The following is an 18,251-nucleotide window of genomic DNA, read 5'->3' on the forward strand; positions in this document are numbered from 1 at the left end:
CGTACTAGGGTGCCATTTTGAGACACAAGCTTATTGTTTCACTGGGCACACATGTTGCCCCCCTCCCCTATCCCACAGCCATCTGGCTATATATACTGTGTGTGTGTTTATTTGTTTTATTAAAGGTGCGGGACTCTTCTGTCCTATGTGTTGTGAAGATAACATACGTCTACAGAAGCCATGTGGGCATTGTAAAAGTTGTAGGCCTGTATATTCTTCCCCCTGCAGCAGACCCCTTGTGTATAGTGGAGCCCATGCATCTGGCCTGAAAGAGTTGATCCCTTCCCCTATGTCTCGCCTTGTTCTTCCCACTGTGGATTTATTGGTGCTGGTCTAGTGCTTTGTCTGTACATTTGGACATTCAATTCTCATTCCTGGTTAGAGTTAACATGACTTTATCTTCTCTCCCTCTTTCTTTCTCTACCTCTGGCTCTGCTCTTCTTTTTCTCTCTCTACCCCACTCTCTCTCTCTCTCTACCCCACTCTCTCTCTCTCTCTCTCTCTACCCCACTCTCTCTCTCTCTCTCTCTACCCCACTCTCTCTCTCTCTCTCTTCCCCCGTCTCTCTCTCTCTCTCTACCCCACTCTCTCTCTCTCTCTTTCTACCCCACTCTCTCTCCCACTCTCTCTCTCTCTACCCCACTCTCTCTCTCTCTCTACCCCTCTCTCTCTACCCCACTCTCTCTCTCTCTCTCTCTCTCTCTACCCCACTCTCTCTCTCTACCCCCTCTCTCTACCCCACTCTCTCTCTCTACCCCACTCTCTCTCTCTCTTTCTACCCCACTCTCTCTCCCACTCTCTCTCTCTCTACCCCACTCTCTCTCTCTCTACCCCTCTCTCTCTACCCCACTCTCTCTCTCTCTCTACCCCTCTCTCTACCCCCTCTCTCTACCTCTCTCTCTCTACCCCTCTCTCTACCTCACTCTCTCTCTCTACCCCTCTCTCTCTCTCTACCCCTCTCTCTCTCTCTACCCCACTCTCTCTCTCTACCCCACTCTCTCTACTCCACTCTCTCTCTCTCTCTCTCTCTCTCTCTCTCTCTCTCTCTCTCTCTCTACCCCACTCTCTCTCTCTCTACCCCACTCTCTCTCTCTCTCTCTCTACCTCACTCTCTCTACCCCACTCTCTCTCTCTCTCTCTACCCCCCTCTCTCTCTCTCTCTACCCCTCTCTCTCTCTCTACCCCACTCTCTCTCTCTACCCCACTCTCTCTCTCTCTCTCTCTACCACTCTCTCTCTCGAACCTCTCTCTCTACCACTCTCTCTCTCTCTCTACCACTCTCTCTCTCTACCCCTCTCTCTCTCTCTCTCTCTACCTCTCTCTCTACCTCTCTCTCTCTCTCTCTCTCTCTCTACCCCTCTCTCTCTCTACCCCTCTCTCTCTCTACCCCTCTCTCTCTCTCTACCCCTCTCTCTCTCTACCCCACTCTCTCTCTCTCTACCCCACTCTCTCTACCCCTCTCTCTCTACCCCACTCTCTCTCTCTCTACCCCTCTCTCTCTACCCCACTCTCTCTCTCTCTACCCCACTCTCTCTCTCTCTCTCTACCCCACTCTCTCTCTCTACCCCACTCTCTCTACTCCACTCTCTCTCTCTCTCTCTCTCTCTCTCTCTACCCCACTCTCTCTCTCTCTACCCCACTCTCTCTCTCTACCCCTCTCTCTCTCTCTCTCTCTCTGTCTCTACCTCACTCTCTCTACCCCTCTCTCTCTCTCTCTCTCTACCCCTCTCTCTCTCTCTACCCCACTCTCTCTCTCTACCCCCTCTCTCTCTCTACCCCACTCTCTCTCTCTACCCCACTCTCTCTCTACCCCTCTCTCTCTCTCTACCCCTCTCTCTCTCTCTCTCTCTCTCTACCTCTCTCTCTCTACCACTCTCTCTCTCTCTCTCTCTACCCCTCTCTCTCTCTCTCTACCCCACTCTCTCTCTCTCTCTACCCCTCTCTCTCTACCCCACTCTCTCTCTGTCTCTACCTCACTCTCTCTACCCCACTCTCTCTCTCTCTCTCTCTACCCCTCTCTCTCTCTCTCTACCCCACTCTCTCTCTCTACCCCACTCTCTCTCTCTACCCCACTCTCTCTCTCTACCCCACTCTCTCTCTCTACCCCTCTCTCTCTCTCTACCCCTCTCTCTCTCTCTCTCTCTCTCTCTCTCTCTCTACCTCTCTCTCTACCACTCTCTCTCTCGAACCTCTCTCTCTACCACTCTCTCTCTCTCTCTCTCTCTCTACCACTCTCTCTCTCTACCCCACTCTCTCTCTCTCTCTCTACCTCTCTCTCTCTCTCTACCCCTCTCTCTCTCTCTCTCTACCCCTCTCTCTCTCTCTCTACCCCTCTCTCTCTCTACCCCTCTCTCTCTCTCTACCCCACTCTCTCTCTCTCTACCCCACTCTCTCTACCCCACTCTCTCTACTCCACTCTCTCTCTCTCTCTCTCTACCCCCTCTCTCTCTCTCTACCCCACTCTCTCTCTCTCTACCCCACTCTCTCTCTCTCTCTCTCTCTACCTCACTCTCTACCCCACTCTCTCTCTCTCTACCCCTCTCTCTCTCTCTACCCCTCTCTCTCTCTCTACCCCACTCTCTCTCTCTCTCTCTCTCTCTACCCCTCTCTCTCTCTCTCTCTACCACTCTCTCTCTCGAACCTCTCTCTCTACCACTCTCTCTCTCTCTACCACTCTCTCTCTCTACCCCACTCTCTCCCTCTCTCTCTACCCCACCCTCTCTCACTCTCTCTCTCTCTCTACCCCACTCTCACTCTCTCTCTCTACCCCACTCTCTCTCTCTCTACCCCACCCCCTCTCTCTCTACCCCACCCTCTCTCTCTCTCGAACCTCTCTCTACCCCACCCTCTCTCTCTCTCTCTCTACCCAACCCTCTCTCTCTCCCCCCCACCAGATGAGTCGAGGGGACAGTCTGAAGGAGTCGTCCTCTCTGCTCCAGTCCAGCCAGCAGCCTGGCTTCCGCTCTGAACCCAGCCTGGATGGGAGAGAGGCCCCAGGGGAGAGAGGGGGAGGAGGATTGGGAGGAGGTGGAGACAGACCTGGAGGAGGGGGGGCACCAGGGTCAGGGGGTGGCGGTATCCCCGGTTACTCCCTAGGGGGACGTTCCTACCCCTCCTTTTCAGACCCAACGGTTCTATCTTCCGGTGGAGGGGGAGGTGCTTCCCATTCTTCCAGCGTGCGTTCTGGCTCTGCCCACAACGCGGCCCATGTCTCCGAGGCAACGACCTCCACGAGCTACAAGAGCCTGGCCAATCAGACGCCCCCTCCGCGCAACGGCAGCCTATCTTACGACAGCCTGCTCACGCCCTCCGAGAGCCCCGACTTTGAGTCGGCCGCACCCGACATGTCGCCCGGGCACCACCGTACCCCGGCACCACCCCCCATACTGGGGTACTCCTCCCCCTACCTGTCGGCCCAGCTCAGCCAGCAGAGAGACGCAGAGCTCCACCAGCCCTCCGCCTCCTCCGTAGCCCTCCTCTCCTCCCCACACCGCGCCCACTATCTCCAGGAATCGCATCCCCACTCCCACCACTCTCAGCCCCCTCCCTCCTCCGCGGCCCCCCAGCCCCCCCACCCACACCACCACCATCATCACCACCACCACCACAGCAGCCACAGCTCCAGACCCCCCCGCTTTTCCCGGCCCCCGCTCCTGTCCGACTCGGCCGCCCCCCACCACTACCCGTACCGCACCCGGTCCACGGACACCCCACTGGCCCCCTCCACGCACCCCCCGCGTTCCCCCCACCCCCCGCCGCTGGGGAAGTCTCTGTCGTACTCTTCGGCGGCGGCGGCGGAGATGCAGTACCGGATGGTGCGCAAGGCGTCGGCCTCGGCCGGAGGGGGAGGGGCGGGAGGGGGGATCCAGGCACCTAAGTGAGTAACGGCTCTGCTCTTCACCGACTGACTGCAGCCCGCTGCCTCCTTCTTCTCCTCCTTCTCTTCCTCCTCTTCTTCTTCCTCCTCCTCCCAGGCTCCTGTGAGTTCCTTTACCTCCCCCCCGTTGTGTGTTTTCCACTCGTCTGTAGAGTCGGTGCTTCTCCTCATCACTGCTTCTGTTGGTTCAGCCCCGACTGTCACCCTTTTCCCTATAGAGTGCCCTACTGTTGACCACTGCTCTGGTGAAAAGTAGCGCACTGTATAGGGAATAGGGTGCCATTTGGTACGTACCCGTTGTCTGTTTTCGCCTGCTGTAGTTGTTCCATTCAGTCTTTCTCTGTCCCGAACTGTCTCTCTGTCGCCTGTCCTGGTTCCCTTCACTATGTGATGGTGTTGTTACTGTACGTGTAGGTCTTTGTTATGAGACATCACAATACATTAATGTAATGGCATGCCATTCCCTATGTAGTGTACTACTGTTGACCATCTCAAAATGCATTTTGTCCACCATAGACCGTGGTTGTGTTATCGATGTAGTTGTGGATGTGTGTTGTCCTGTTGCCCTCTGCGTGTGTCACCGTTCTCCAGCATGACGTCCCTCTGTTTGACTATAGGATTACCGTAGAAGATATCTGTATGTAACAGCCCTTGGTCACCCCTGCATGATATATCCCATCGATTGATTATGAATGCTTCCACAAAGGCACACTATTCCCTAAAGTGAATAGGAGCTCTTTTGGGCCCTGGTGAAAAGTAGTACACTATAGAGGGGATAGGGTGCCATTTAGTATATACGAGTGTGCGCTCTTCCTCTCCAATTTCTTAACTAATCCTTCTTTCCCTCCCTCTCGTTCTCTCTATCCAGGGACGAGATTCAGATGAAGTTGTTCAGCCGGACGAACGGGCAGCCCAGGTCCTCCGTTTCCTCCTCAGGCTCCACCCCTTCCTCCCCCTCTCACCCAATCAGCATGTCCACTCGCCCCGGACAGGCCTATCCCAGCCCTGGAAACACCCAGAGCCCTGCCCACAAGCCGGGGGGCGGGGTGAAGAAAGTGACTGGCGTCGGCGGGACCACCTATGAGATTTCAGTCTGAGTTTGACGGGCGGCTACTCCGACTAATGGCGTCAGGGGTTGAAGGTGAAGGAGGGGTCAGAGATTGACTGATGATATTTCTGCCTCTCGGACCCTTTCAGGAGAGGAAAGCTTTTAATAAACAGACGTTTTAAAAGTTGGGTGATGAGGAAGAGTGAAATTACAGACTTTTCTTGCTCTTCTTCCAAATGCGATGGACTCCGGACTTCCTCTCTCATTCAGAGACCTCCAGTCAAGGAACTACAGAACTATTCGGGAGGAAGTTGTTTAACCAATCACATTCAAGAACACAATACACCATTATGAGATGGTGGGCTTACGGGCCCAGGGAGCCAATCATAAGAGGTGGGACTCTTTGACAATCCACCAATTTCTGGTCAGATTGAACTCTGTGGGAATGATTGACTGACAGTTACAACTGGGTTTGCCTTTTATTGGATAAAACAAGGAAGATCAACATGGCTGCGTATACACAGGCAGCTCAATTCTGATTATTTTTTTGACCAATCAGATCAGCTCTGAGAAAGTAAAAGGGGAAAAATACATCTGGATTGGGCTGCTTGTAAAAACAGCCAATATTTTAAAGAGAAAAACAAAAATGTTCATTCATTCATAAATATGTAATGATTCATTCTCTGTACAGAATTATATGGTTTTGAATTTATGGTGATTTCCTCCAATCAGTGGCATTTAAAGGTGACTGTGGCATGCACCGGCCACTATGGGCCACTGTGATTGGCTAGTGATCACGCTGCCATTCTCTCGCGACCAATCAGAAATGGAAATGCTAAACTGTAGTAGACAGCAGGATCATTGGTAGAGTTAGTTTTTGGCCTGGCCTGGTTCCCTGGGTGGGCGGAGATTTCACTTAAGGACCAATGGAATGATAAAAAATAAGAAACTCGACCAGTGACACAATCATCGGGTCTGTACTAAAGATGGAGCAGCCTTTTCTAAACAAACTTTGGAGCAATGGCCTTGATAATCAAGGTGTTTTATTTTTTATTTTACTTATTTAATTTCAAAATGTTATTTTATATGAATTTATATATAGCTGTTGATAAGATTTTTTTTTTAAGGGGCTGATATAGGGTTTTTCTGGTTTGAGTTAATTTCAAAATTATAACCAAACAGGAAAGAAACTGTTGCCGTGTTCAAGTGCTAGTCGGAACTTGGGACATTTGACTTATTAACTGGTTTTAGTTAAACACGTGCCACGTTCAACCAGTTAGCAAGTCGAAAATGTCAGTTTCCTAGTTCCGACTAGCACTGGAATGCAGCTAATTTGGATTGATGGCTGCACTAGCCAATCAGAGGCTGAGTTTTGAGTATTCAGCCAAAGAGAGGAGCTGGACAATGATATGGTTCAGCCAATGGGAAACAATGTATTTGATAAAAGAAGGCGATGTAGCATTTTTAAAGTCCTTTGATACACAGTAACCACTCGACTTCTCTTGGGGCATATTTCAGAAATACCCTGCTGTACTTTCTGATTGTTTACTTCTGAGCTTTGTAATGGGTGTGTCTGAAATGGAACCCTATTCACTATATAGTGCACTACTTTTTGACCAGGGCCTAAAAGACTCTGGTCAAAAGCAGTGCACTATGTAGGGAATAGAATGCCATAACACACACCCAATGTTTTGTTTTATTGGTCCGGATACTGACATCTCTGGTTGCAGTCCACCAGCTGACCTATTGAGAAACTAGAGAGGATCACGTGCTTTGGCGCGACCAATCCCAAGAGAGCAAGAGATTCATATCAACCTACTCTTTTATTCGTTAATGGTTTAAACCAATGATGAGCAGCTGAAAGTCAGTAACATCCTTTTATATTTAATTTGTACTTTTCTCTTTTTTTTGCAAGATTTTAAGACAATTTACAGGGCATTGCTTTAGACTGACAAGTTTGTTTGACCAGTCAGGAGCGTAGAATGAAACAAAATGGTCTCGGACAAAAAAAAAAGCACGTCGCCCAATTTGTTTGACTGCCATCAGGAACAACCAATGCCCTTACAGATGATGTTTAGACAAGTACAGGCCCTGGACTTGGGTGTTTTGAAATAAATAAAAAGAATTTAAAAAGTACTGTATAGTTCTGTATGTGTGTGGGCGTGTGCATGTGTGTATGTGCGTGTGTGTTTGAGCATTGGTAATAAAGTATTTAAAACCAAAGGCAGTGTTCTTTTTGTTTGCAGTTGAGGTCTGCCAATGCAACACATGAGAAGGGCAGAAAGGGGAGGGGAAGCTTGGCTTCATGTCTCGCCTCCCTCCATAACTCTTAAATGCCGTCACTACCAGAAGGCGGTGCCAAAATGTAGGTTCAACATCCGGCGCCGACAAAGATGGCCGCCTCGCTTCTTTCATAGGAAACTATGCAGTATTTGTTTGTTTTTTTACGTTATGCCACCAAAACGTACATGTTGCTAAAAATGCTTAAATTCCCATTTATCTTTAATTGTAAACCTGGTGGGACGAGCCCTGAATACTGATTTGCTGACAGTGGTATATCAAAACATAAATATTTACTGCTCTAATGACATTGGTAACCAGTTTATAATAGCAATAAGGCATCTTGGGTTTATGGCCAATATACCATGGCTAAGGGCTGTGTCCAGGCACTGATGATTTGTGCCTAAGAACAGCCCTTAGTGGTATATTGGCCATATACCACACCCCCCCCCGTGCATGATTTCTTATAGTATATTGCAACTTGACATTTAATGTTCCTGTGGTCGGGAACATTGCCAGACTCAATATATTCATGTACACATTTTTATTTTATAAAAAAACATGTCAGACACCTCACGCATTCACAGAATCAATCTACACATTCTGAACGGAAGGTTGAGACAGAATTCTACAGTAACCAAGGGAATGTCAAACAGGTAGTCAAATGTTCTGTTACATCGCCTAGAGATGCTGGTGTCAAAATATTAATCGTTTAGATGGGAGCGTTTGAAAGTAAACATGTAATTCTACCTATTCTGTCATGGAGGGGAGTGAGGGATATTCTGTCAGGGTGGAGAGGAGTGGGATATTCTGTCATGGAGGGGAGTGAGGGATATTCTGTCAGGGTGGAGAGAGGGATATTCTGTCAGGGTGGAGGGGAGTGAGGGATATTCTGTCAGGGTGGAGAGAGGGATATTCTGTCAGGGTGGAGGGGAGTGAGGGATATTCTGTCAGGGTGGAGAGAGGGATATTCTGTCAGGGTGGAGAGGAGAGAGGGATATTCTGTCAGGGTGGAGGGGAGTGAGGGATATTCTGTCAGGGTGGAGGGGAGTGAGGGATATTCTGTCAGGGTGGAGGGGAGTGAGGGATATTCTGTCAGGGTGGAGGGGAGTGAGGGATATTCTGTCAGGGTGGAGGGGAGTGAGGGATATTCTGTCAGGGTGGAGAGAGGGATATTCTGTCAGGGTGGAGGGGAGTGAGGGATATTCTGTCAGGGTGGAGAGAGGGATATTCTGTCAGGGTGGAGAGGAGAGAGGGATATTCTGTCAGGGTGGAGGGGAGTGAGGGATATTCTGTCAGGGTGGAGGGGAGTGAGGGATATTCTGTCAGGGTGGAGGGGAGTGAGGGATATTCTGTCAGGGTGGAGGGGAGTGAGGGATATTCTGTCAGGGTGGAGGGGAGTGAGGGATATTCTGTCAGGGTGGAGGGGAGTGAGGGATATTCTGTCATGGAGGGGAGTGAGGGATATTCTGTCAGGGTGGAGAGAGGGATATTCTGTCAGGGTGGAGAGGAGAGAGGGATATTCTGTCAGGGTGGAGGGGAGTGAGGGATATTCTGTCAGGGTGGAGAGGAGAGAGGGATATTCTGTCAGGGTGGAGGGGAGTGAGGGATATTCTGTCAGGGTGGAGGGGAGTGAGGGATATTCTGTCATGGAGGGGAGTGAGGGATATTCTGTCAGGGTGGAGGGGAGTGAGGGATATTCTGTCATGGAGGGGAGTGAGGGATATTCTGTCAGGGTGGAGGGGAGTGAGGGATATTCTGTCAGGGTGGAGGGGAGTGAGGGATATTCTGTCAGGGTGGAGGGGAGTGAGGGATAGAGACTACCAGTGCCTCCCTCAACCATCTCTGATATGACTATTTTGTAGATGACAAAATAACAGGTCTAGTTCTCACATGGACTTAAGTGTTATTAGCCAAATGCTCTGTTCACTCCAGCATCATCTTGAACTGAAAACTATTCGGTGACAACCACTTAAAAATAAAAAGTTTCCTCACAAAGACCTTTTGGGACAGAGGTCGTGGCTCATACACATTATCATTAACCCAGTTGAAGGTAGGTAGCTGGCGTAAAATACTTGACCATGTCTGAACCGTGAAGCCATTTCAGACGAAGCCAATGGAACTTCAGTTCGATGGGTAAATGCAATTTGTCTCACCAAGCATGGACTGGACGGAGTGTAAATTCACACTTATATCCCAAATGGGACAAGTTTTAAATCAAGTGAAACACTAGGAATGGAGTGTGTAATTGTAGTGTGCCAATATTAAAGCCTAAATAAAATGCATTCAATTGTTAAGTCATAAGTCACACGCCCTTTCCCTAGTGCACTATATTAGGTAATATAATACCATTTGGGACACAACCAATGATGAGCATAGAATTTCTCCAGGGAAGATCGATGCAACTCATAAGTATGACGGAGACGTACAAATCTAACTGTACAGTTGAGATATTAGTTAATATTGAGTTAATCATAATCACATTTTGCAACTCAAATCGTGTTGTACATAGCAAAATAAAAAAGGATTCGTAACAATCATGTTTGTTCCCTCGATAGAACATAACACCAGCTAGTCCCATTGTGATGTCCCAGCATTCTTCTGAGGCCACTACCCCTGACAATTCTATTTGTCCTTCTTGGTCTCCGTCTCCTCCCCCTGGGCGTCGACCTCGGGCTCCTCCTCTTCGTGCAACGGCGGGAACTGTGATTCGTTGATCTTGTCGTTCCAGTCTCCCTTGGACTTATTGAGTTTCTTGGACTTCTGGTAGAGCTCGTTCAGGTTGAACTCCCGGATGATGTTCTCCTGTTGAGAGTGAGATTGAATGTGTGTGTGCATGTCTGGGTTTACAGACATTTGTGAAATTAACTGGAAGTATATGCATATCCCCATGCATCCCGCAAAGGCGGAGGTGTTGCTAACATTTACCATAGCAAATTTCAATTTACAAAAAAAAGATGTTTTCGTCTTTTGAGCTTCTAGTCATGAAATCTATGCAGCCTACTCAATCACTTTTTATAGATACTGTTTACAGGCCTCCTGGGCCATATACCGCGTTCCTCATTGAGTTCCCTGAATTCCTAGCGGACCTTGTAGTCATAACAGATAATATTCTAATCTTTGGTGACTTTAATATTCACATGGAAAAGTCCACAGACCCACTCCAAAAGGCTTTCGGAGCCATCATCGACTCAGTGGGTTTTGTCCAACATGTCTCTGGACCCACTCACTGTCACAGTCATACTCTGGACCTAGTTTTGTCCCATGGAATAAATATTGTGGATCTTAATGTTTTTCCTCATAATCCTGGACTATCGGACCACCATTTTATTACGTTTGCAATTGCTCAGACCCCAACCAAGGAACATCAAAAGTTGTGCTATAAACTCACAGACAACAAAGATTCCTTGATGTCCTTCCAGATTCCCTCTGTCTACCCAAGGACGCCAGAGGACAAAAATCAGTTAACCACCTAACTGAGGAACTCAATTTAACCTTGTGCAATACCCTAGATGCAGTTGCACCCCTAAAAACATTTCTCATAAGAAACTAGCTCCCTGGTACACAGAAAATACCCGAGCTCTGAAGTAAGCTTCCAGAAAATTGGAACGGAAATGGCGCCACACCAAACTGGAAGTCTTCCGACTAGCTTGGAAAGACAGTACCGAAGAGCCCTTATTGCTGCTTGATCATCCTATTTTTCCACCTTAATTGAGGAAAATGAGAACAATCCGAAATTCCTTTTTGATACTGTCGCAAAGCTAACTAAAAAGCAGCATTCCCCAAGAGAGGATGGCTTTCACTTCAGCAGTGATAAATTCATGAACTTCTTTGAGGAAAAGATCATGATTATTAAAAAGCAAATTACGGACTCCTCTTTAAATCTGCGTATTCCTTCAAAGCTCAGTTGTCCTGAGTCTGCACAACTCTGCCAGGACCTAGGATCAAGAGAGACACTCAAGTGTTTTAGTACTATATCTCTTGACACAATGATGAAAATAATCATGTTTTTCTCTGTGAATGGTTTGTCCTCTGACAAATCAACTGTAAATTTCGGTGTTCCTCAAGGTTCCGTTTTAGGACCACTATTGTTTTCACTATATATTTTACCTCTTGGGGATGTCAGTCAAAAACATAAATGTTAACTTTCACTGTTATGCGGATGACACATAGCTGTACATTTCAATGAAACATGGTGAAGCCCCAAAATTGCCCTCGCTAGAAGCATGCGTTTCTGACATAAGGAAGTGGATTGCTGCAAACTTTCTACTTTTAAACTTGGACAAAACAGAGATGCTTGTTCTAGGTCCCAAGAAACAAAGACGAGATCTTCTGTTGAATCGGACAATTAATCTTAATGGTTGTACAATCGTCTCAAATAAAACTGAAGGACCTCGGGGTTACTCTGGACCCTGATCTCTCTTTTGAAGAACATATCAAGACCATTTCAAGGACAGCTTTTTTCAATCTACGTAACATTGCAAAATCAGAAACTTTCTGTCCAAAAATGATGCAGAAAAATTAATCCATGCTTTTGTCACTTCTAGGTTAGACTACTGCAATGCTCTACTTTCCGGCTACCCGGATAAAGCACTAAATAAACTTCAGTTAGTGCTAAATACGGCTGCTAGAATCATGACTTGAACCAAAAAATTTGATCATATTACTCCAGTGCTAGCCTCCCTACACTGGCTTCCTGTCAAGGCAAGGACTGATTTCAAGGTTTTTACTGCTAACCTACAAAGCATTACATGGGCTTGCGCCTATCTCTCTGATTTTGTCCTGCCGTACATACCTACACGTACGCTACGGTCACAAGACGCAGGCCTCCTAATTGTCCCTAGAATTTCTAAGCAAACAGCTGGAGGCAGGGCTTTCTCATATAGAGCTCCATTTTTATGGAATGGTCTGCCTACCCATGTAAGAGACGCAAACTCGGTCTCAGCCTTTAAGTCTTTACTGAAGACTCATCTCTTCAGTGGGTCAAATGATTGAGTGTAGTCTGGCCCAGGAGTGGGAATGTGAACGGAAAGGCTCTGGAGCAACGAACCGCCCTTGCTGTCTCTGCCTGGCCGGTTCCACTCTTTCTCCTGGGATTCTCTGCCTCTAACCCTATTACAGGGGCTGAGTCACTGGCTTACTGGGGCTCTTTCATACCGTCCCTAGGAGGGGTGCGTCACTTGAGTGGGTTGAGTCACCGATGTGATCTTCCTGTCTGGGTTGGCGCCCCCCCTTGGGTTGTGCTGTGGCGGAGATCTTTGTGGGCTATACTCGGCCTTGTCTCAGGATGGTAAGTTGGTGGTTGAAGATATCCCTCTAGTGGTGTGGGGGTTGTGTTTTGGCAAAGTGGGTGGGGTTATATCCTTCCTGTTTGGCCCTGTCCGGGGGTGTCCTCGGATGGGGCCACAGTGTCTCCTGACCCCGCCTGTCTCAGCCTCCAGTATTTATGCTGCAGTAGTTTGTGTCGGGGGGCTAGGGTCAGTTTGTTATATCTGGAGTACTTCTCCTGTCCTATTCAGTGTCCTGTGTGAATTTAAGTGTCCTCTCCCTAATTCTCTCTTTCTCTCGGAGGACCTGAGCCCTAGGACCATGCCTCAGGACTACCTGACATGATGACTCCTTGCTGTCCCCAGTCCACCTGGCTGTGCTGCTGCTCCAGTTTCAACTGTTCTGCCTCATTATTATTTGACTATGCTGGTCATTTATGAACATTTGAACATCTTGGCCAAGTTCTGTTATAATCTCCACCCGGCACAGCCAGAAGAGGACTGGACACCCCACATAGCCTGGTTCCTCTCTAGGTTTCTTCCTAGGTTTTGGCCTTTCTGGGGAGTTTTTCCTAGCCACCGTGCTTCTACACCTGCATTGCTTGCTGTTTGGGGTTTTAGGCTGGGTTTCTGTACAGCACTTTGAGATATATAAATAAATTTGATTTGATTGGGTGTGTAACCGGATTAGGGCGTCCACACACGGAGCTCAGAATGACAAATCAAATTTAGATGGTAATTCATTAACAGAAGTCAAGGACACAACAATGTGAGGAACTTCTTACCTAATTCTGATGTGCACTTTGAGGATGTTAGAATGACTGTCCACATTTACTTTTCCTCAGCCAAGACGAGTAACAAACAGCAAAATCACTTAGCCTATGCTAATCTACTGTCCCGCATAGCAGAAAAGGTTCACCTATTCTATTAAATCAGCTTGTCAAGAAAGAAATGGCCTATTCCAAACAGACTCCAGAACAGTTGGGGGAAGTTAGATCCCAAATTCATACAACCAGTACTGGGCTTTATAAAAAAATAAAGGTAACGCAATGAGTCTGATGCAACAGATCAGAACGTTTAACATAAAATGTTGATAAACTCCTTCCATAATGACATTAGCGGGGGGGGAAATACCCCGCTAATTACCCGCCTCCAAAGATGGTCTGATTTTGGCTCGGCTACTTTGAAGCAAGGTAAGACATGCCTCAATATGTATTATTAAAGCGTTCAGGTTTTCGAAAAGTTAAGTATATATTTTCAAAAAGCATACAGCCTCCAGTTCATTGCAAAGTGGTGTGTGACGTGCTGAAGAGCATGCCTTCCATTGCCCATGTATGCATTTTCTGTTTGAGATGCTGTAGCAGCTCTCACGGTGTCTGACAGATTTTCCGCTCAATGGCGCTGTATCCTATACGAGTGTAAGAAAATACATAGCGAATATACTGTACACTAAATGATGCTAATTAACTTAGACCGATAACTACGATTTTCCCCTCTCCCAGTCAATGGGCTGGTGCAAATTCACACACACACACACACACACTAAAAGTCAGCTATTATCAGCTAACGGAAACCCTGGTGTGTGCGCATTTTTATGTTCTGCTTTGAAACCACTCCTCTCACCTCAGTGAAGCTCCAGGATACGGCCCTACACTTCTTGTCCACCTGGGGGCGTCTCATCACCTCCTTGCCTCCCTGGAACAGCAGCAGCGAGGGCAGCTGCTTGGAGAGGGGAGAAGTACTCACCTTGTACCTGGAGAAGAGCGATGGAGGATGGGAAGCGATTACAATGTTTGAAAATCAGACGTCCAATCAGAAATCTACTTCACTTAAATATATAGTCCAATCTGCAGAGAGAAAGAGAGAGAGAGCGAGAGAAAGGAGGGAAGAGAGTGAATGAGAAAAGGGACCTACTTCTTAGACACGTCTCCATACCGGCCGATGTCCACCTTCCCAAACTTGAGCCCAGCACAGTTATACCTGTAACCATGAGAGAGAAAACGTCAATTTCCCAACAAACTCGCAGCAATAGCAGTACCACTTCAGTCGCACCACAAACTGACAGGTGATACTAATAGGGAACACAATCCAGGAGAGGATGTTGATTGACGCTATGGGTTTATGGTGCAATGCATTAAAATGGAGACTTTTGTCGTGTATAGTGAAGATTAGTCGCCGTCTTACTTGAGGGAGAGGTCTGCGTAGACGGCGGCAAAGGACTGACACTCCGGGGACCAGTTAGCGAAGAACTCTACAATCCACGTCACCCTGTTGTCCCTCTCCAACTCGTCCTGCAACAGAGTCACAAGTCAGCCATCAGTTTCACTAAAGGTCCAATTTCAATCAATAAAATCATCCTCTGCGTGGATCGGCTTTGAAATCACCTGATAAAAATACTTTCAACTGAAATGTCAAAAACAACCTAACTGGTGTCACCTTCGGCGATCCTGTGAAAGTAGAATTTTTGATACACGCATCTGTGTTATTTTCAAACTAACATGGCAATATTGTCAGTCACAGTAGAGCCTTAGAGGTAATCTATGGTACTCACGTCTATGGTCTTGTCACTGAAGTACTTGATGTACTCTGGGCCCATGTAGAGAGGAGGCTTACAGGTCATCAGGAACACTGGAACACACAATCAGCCAATCAGAGAGCCGAATGAGGGGTCATCAGGTTATAGGTCACGTCATCTAACTAGGCATTTACCGGTATAATTAATTACCACAACAGTCGAGGAGTGCGTGTCTGTGTGTATCCATGTATGTGTATGTATGAACAAAGTGTGTATGCATGCAAGTGTGCGTACTGACCGATGCAGAGGGTGAGGTAGAGCAGGCCAATGCGGATGTCCAGTCTGAAGAAGAGGATAACGTTGGCAACCTTACTGAACAGAATTATGTTCCCCACATGCTGTTCCACCGTTACTGAGACAACGAGAAATGGAGAGAAGGGGTTAAATCAAGTAAAAACTTTTTTTCATCTTTAAAAAAAACAAAAAAACTATGGCATAAAAATAAGGACAATTTGCAGGTAGAAGACGAGTGAACTTGGGGAGGAAACACAAAGAACAATAACATTTAGAGCGACAGAGAAAGAAACGACGTGAATAGAAGACGGGAACAAACTGTTTTGTAAAACGACGGGTAAAGGAGCGACACGAAGGACTATATGAAAAAAAAGTGTAAAAACTGTTTGAGCCTGAGAAAGAGGGACAGTTTACAGTTGAGGCCTAACAAGTGAGGGATTCACTTTAGGGAGGAGGGAGAGACAGGCCGATGAAAGACGAAGGGAGCGCCAACGACCAACAACAGAGCTACAATAACGTAAACATCACAATGACACCCACAAGGTCGACAAGACAACACAGCCGTATTTCTTCCTATGAACGATCTAGTAAAACAGTCTGTTTACAACACTAAAGTATTCATTTAAATAGGGCTGTGCGGACAAGACATTTGCCATAGCAGATTGGATGAATAATGAGAACAATATCATGAATATACAGCAGTAACCAAGAACAACAAAAATATTTGGCTTTACACCAAACGAGTTGCTCGGACAAAGTTTAAGTGTCTGAAATGTTAGCCTTGTGGATACAAAATTGAAACTTTGCTAGCAATGTGTGTGGGTACCAATTGTTAGCGGAAATGGTAACCATGTGTTGAATGTCATATAAAACAAACATGTCTGCCTGCTGAAGGGGACCCCTAGCTCAAACTGAGGGTGTTTCCCCTAGATACAACAGCCTCAAAATTGGTTTTATCATAAACATTCATCAAAACAAGTGTTTTTTTGTCTTCATTTAAGGTTAGGCATATGGTTGGCAGCATGGTTAAGGTTAAAATCGGACTTTTGTGTATTTATTTAACCAGGCAAGTCAGTTAATAAATTCTTATTTACAATGACGGCCTACCCCGGCCAAAACCCTAACGACGCTGGGCCAATTGTGCGCCGCCCCATGGGACTCCCAATCACAGCCCGTTGTGATATAGCCTGGAATCGAACCAGGGTCTGTAGTGCATTAGACCACTGCGAAGATCAATAGAAATAGGCGGGTTTTATGACCTCAGCCACCCAAGCCACAGCCTGTTCTCCCCGCTTCCAACACGTAGTCAGTACAGGACAGTCATGGCAAAAACTGACGACTGGCCAATAGCATTTACCCACAGACCACTAAGCTGCTGAATAGCCACCACCGGTCAGCTGTACCCTGCAATCATATGTGTGACCCTGTGCATGTGACTAATAAACTCTAAAATGCTATGTGGTTGTGGTAACTTGTGATGATGGGGGGTCAGTTTCATAGTGTCTAAACGCAGACGGGTACAACTCCGCTGATGATTAACCTTTGAATTTAGCTCTGTATGAAACATTTACATGGAGTGAATTAGTGATAGTGAGCTGCTGTATTGGTCAAGGATTTTTGTATAACGATGTGTGCGCCTCTGTGTCAGTCTGTTTTTAAGTAAGTAAACAGATGAGAATGGGTCATAAAAGTATGGGTACGCTAGCTAGATCTCTGATGATGATGACAGGGCTCTAGTTCAGGGCTGACACTTACTAGCTCTTCTGTTTTTCATCATGACGATGGCACTGAGGAACATAAGAATCTCCACTTCTCTCTGTGGAACATGAGAATAGAATTAAACATACAGGTCAGGTCATTTCAGTCTTTTGACGTTTCATCTACTGCTTTACATTACAGGGTCGGGGCAGGCGTGCAACTAACTCCAGTTTTTACCCGTGTACTTTTTTGGGTGGTTTTGGTGCGTGCACTCATGGTGGTAGTGGCACTTTCAGCCCGATATAAAAAAACAAGGTCCTGGTAGCCTAGTATGAGAGGGGGACACGCACCTGCAAACTCCCCAGTACACCCACCCTTTGCACGGCTCAGTCTCACATCACCTGACTGTTACTTTCCGATTTAGTTTAGGGTTACAGTCTACATAGCATCTTTCAGTGTCGAACCCAGGCCAGCTCCCACCGAATATCAGAATGGCCATTCATGTAGCGAACTAAACTCCCACTCTGTCATCACATTTAGCATGGGATAGCTAACGTTAGCAATCTAACCAGTCTTTATCTCGGCCTAATCACGTGTATCCTTCCTACCATTTTTCAATCCCCATTTGTTACACCATTCAATACTGACCCAGTCAAAGTCGCAGGGGTTGCCATCCTCTCGTTGTGTCGAAAGATGCTCGCAGATGCCTGGCGTCTTGCGGATCATGAGAAACGCGACTGACATGAACAGAGACGCGACATAGTATGGCTTTAGCAGCCACTTGTACACCTGCGGCAAGTGGTAGAGGAATGCAAGTAGAGGTGTTAGCAACGCCATTTTCTAATGTAGATATACAAGTAAAATAAAACTCGCTGGATAAATTTCCAGTCTGCCAATGTGTAAATTGCGAATTAAAGGGCACGAAGGATGTGGCCGAGGTCAATGCGGACGAATCCTTGGAAATAGTCCCGCCTCTTTTGTGAAATGGTGGTGATTGGCCAGTTGAAAACATATAAGGAACAACGATTGGTTACATTTTCCGAAAAAGGAAGGGCAAAAGAAAAAACAGATTCCTCCCTTTCCTTCATTTGGGGAAAAAAAGTGGCGTTTTTGGACTACTTTTTAAATGCAGGGCTTGTTCGACATTGCAGCCGACAGTGCAGGCAAATCACCAGTGGTGGGGAAAATACCCAATTATCATAAAAGTATAGATACCTTTATAGAAAGTCTCTCAAATAAAAGTCAGACAGTAAAATACTACTTGAGTAGAAA

General features: G+C 46.9%; 2 protein-coding genes across 3 annotated transcripts in view; one reads left to right on the plus strand and one right to left on the minus strand.

Annotated features, from left to right (window-relative positions):
• Nucleotides 1-7,148, plus strand: part of LOC135506806 (palmitoyltransferase ZDHHC5-A-like) — a 48,684-nt gene extending 41,536 nt beyond the window's left edge. For both annotated transcript variants that reach the window (XM_064926185.1, XM_064926186.1), the window contains 2 exons: nucleotides 2,895-3,877; nucleotides 4,746-7,148. In XM_064926185.1, the coding sequence (XP_064782257.1) occupies nucleotides 2,895-3,877; nucleotides 4,746-4,974 (1,212 nt within the window). In that variant the 3' untranslated portion in view covers nucleotides 4,975-7,148. The remainder of the gene's footprint in view (nucleotides 1-2,894; nucleotides 3,878-4,745) is intronic.
• Nucleotides 7,149-7,783: 635 nt separating this feature from the next.
• LOC135506807 (thioredoxin-related transmembrane protein 2-B-like) lies at nucleotides 7,784-17,942 on the minus strand. The gene is made up of 8 exons (XM_064926187.1): nucleotides 17,628-17,942; nucleotides 17,037-17,097; nucleotides 15,286-15,399; nucleotides 15,024-15,100; nucleotides 14,657-14,763; nucleotides 14,387-14,452; nucleotides 14,096-14,225; nucleotides 7,784-10,010 (listed from the first exon to the last, which is right to left on the minus strand). The coding sequence occupies exons 1-8, from the start codon at nucleotides 17,814-17,816 to the stop codon at nucleotides 9,831-9,833; spliced, it is 924 nt and encodes a 307-aa protein (XP_064782259.1). The 5' UTR covers nucleotides 17,817-17,942; the 3' UTR covers nucleotides 7,784-9,830.
• Between the last annotated feature and the right edge of the window lie 309 nt (nucleotides 17,943-18,251).

Source organism: Oncorhynchus masou, chromosome 20, assembly GCF_036934945.1.
Source record: "Oncorhynchus masou masou isolate Uvic2021 chromosome 20, UVic_Omas_1.1, whole genome shotgun sequence".
NCBI lineage: Eukaryota > Metazoa > Chordata > Actinopteri > Salmoniformes > Salmonidae > Oncorhynchus > Oncorhynchus masou.

Excerpts from the sequence above, each read along its gene's own strand:
- LOC135506807 (XM_064926187.1), bottom strand. The coding sequence starts at position 17,816 with ATGGCGTTGCTAACACCTCTACTTGCATTCCTCTACCACTTGCCGCAG. Across the intron at positions 14,453-14,656 it reads TACGCAGACCTCTCCCTCAA|GTATAACTGTGCTGGGCTCA; the intron begins GTAAGACGGCGA and ends TCATGGTTACAG. Across the intron at positions 10,011-14,095 it reads TATCCTGGAGCTTCACTGAG|GAGAACATCATCCGGGAGTT; the intron begins GTGAGAGGAGTG and ends CACTCTCAACAG.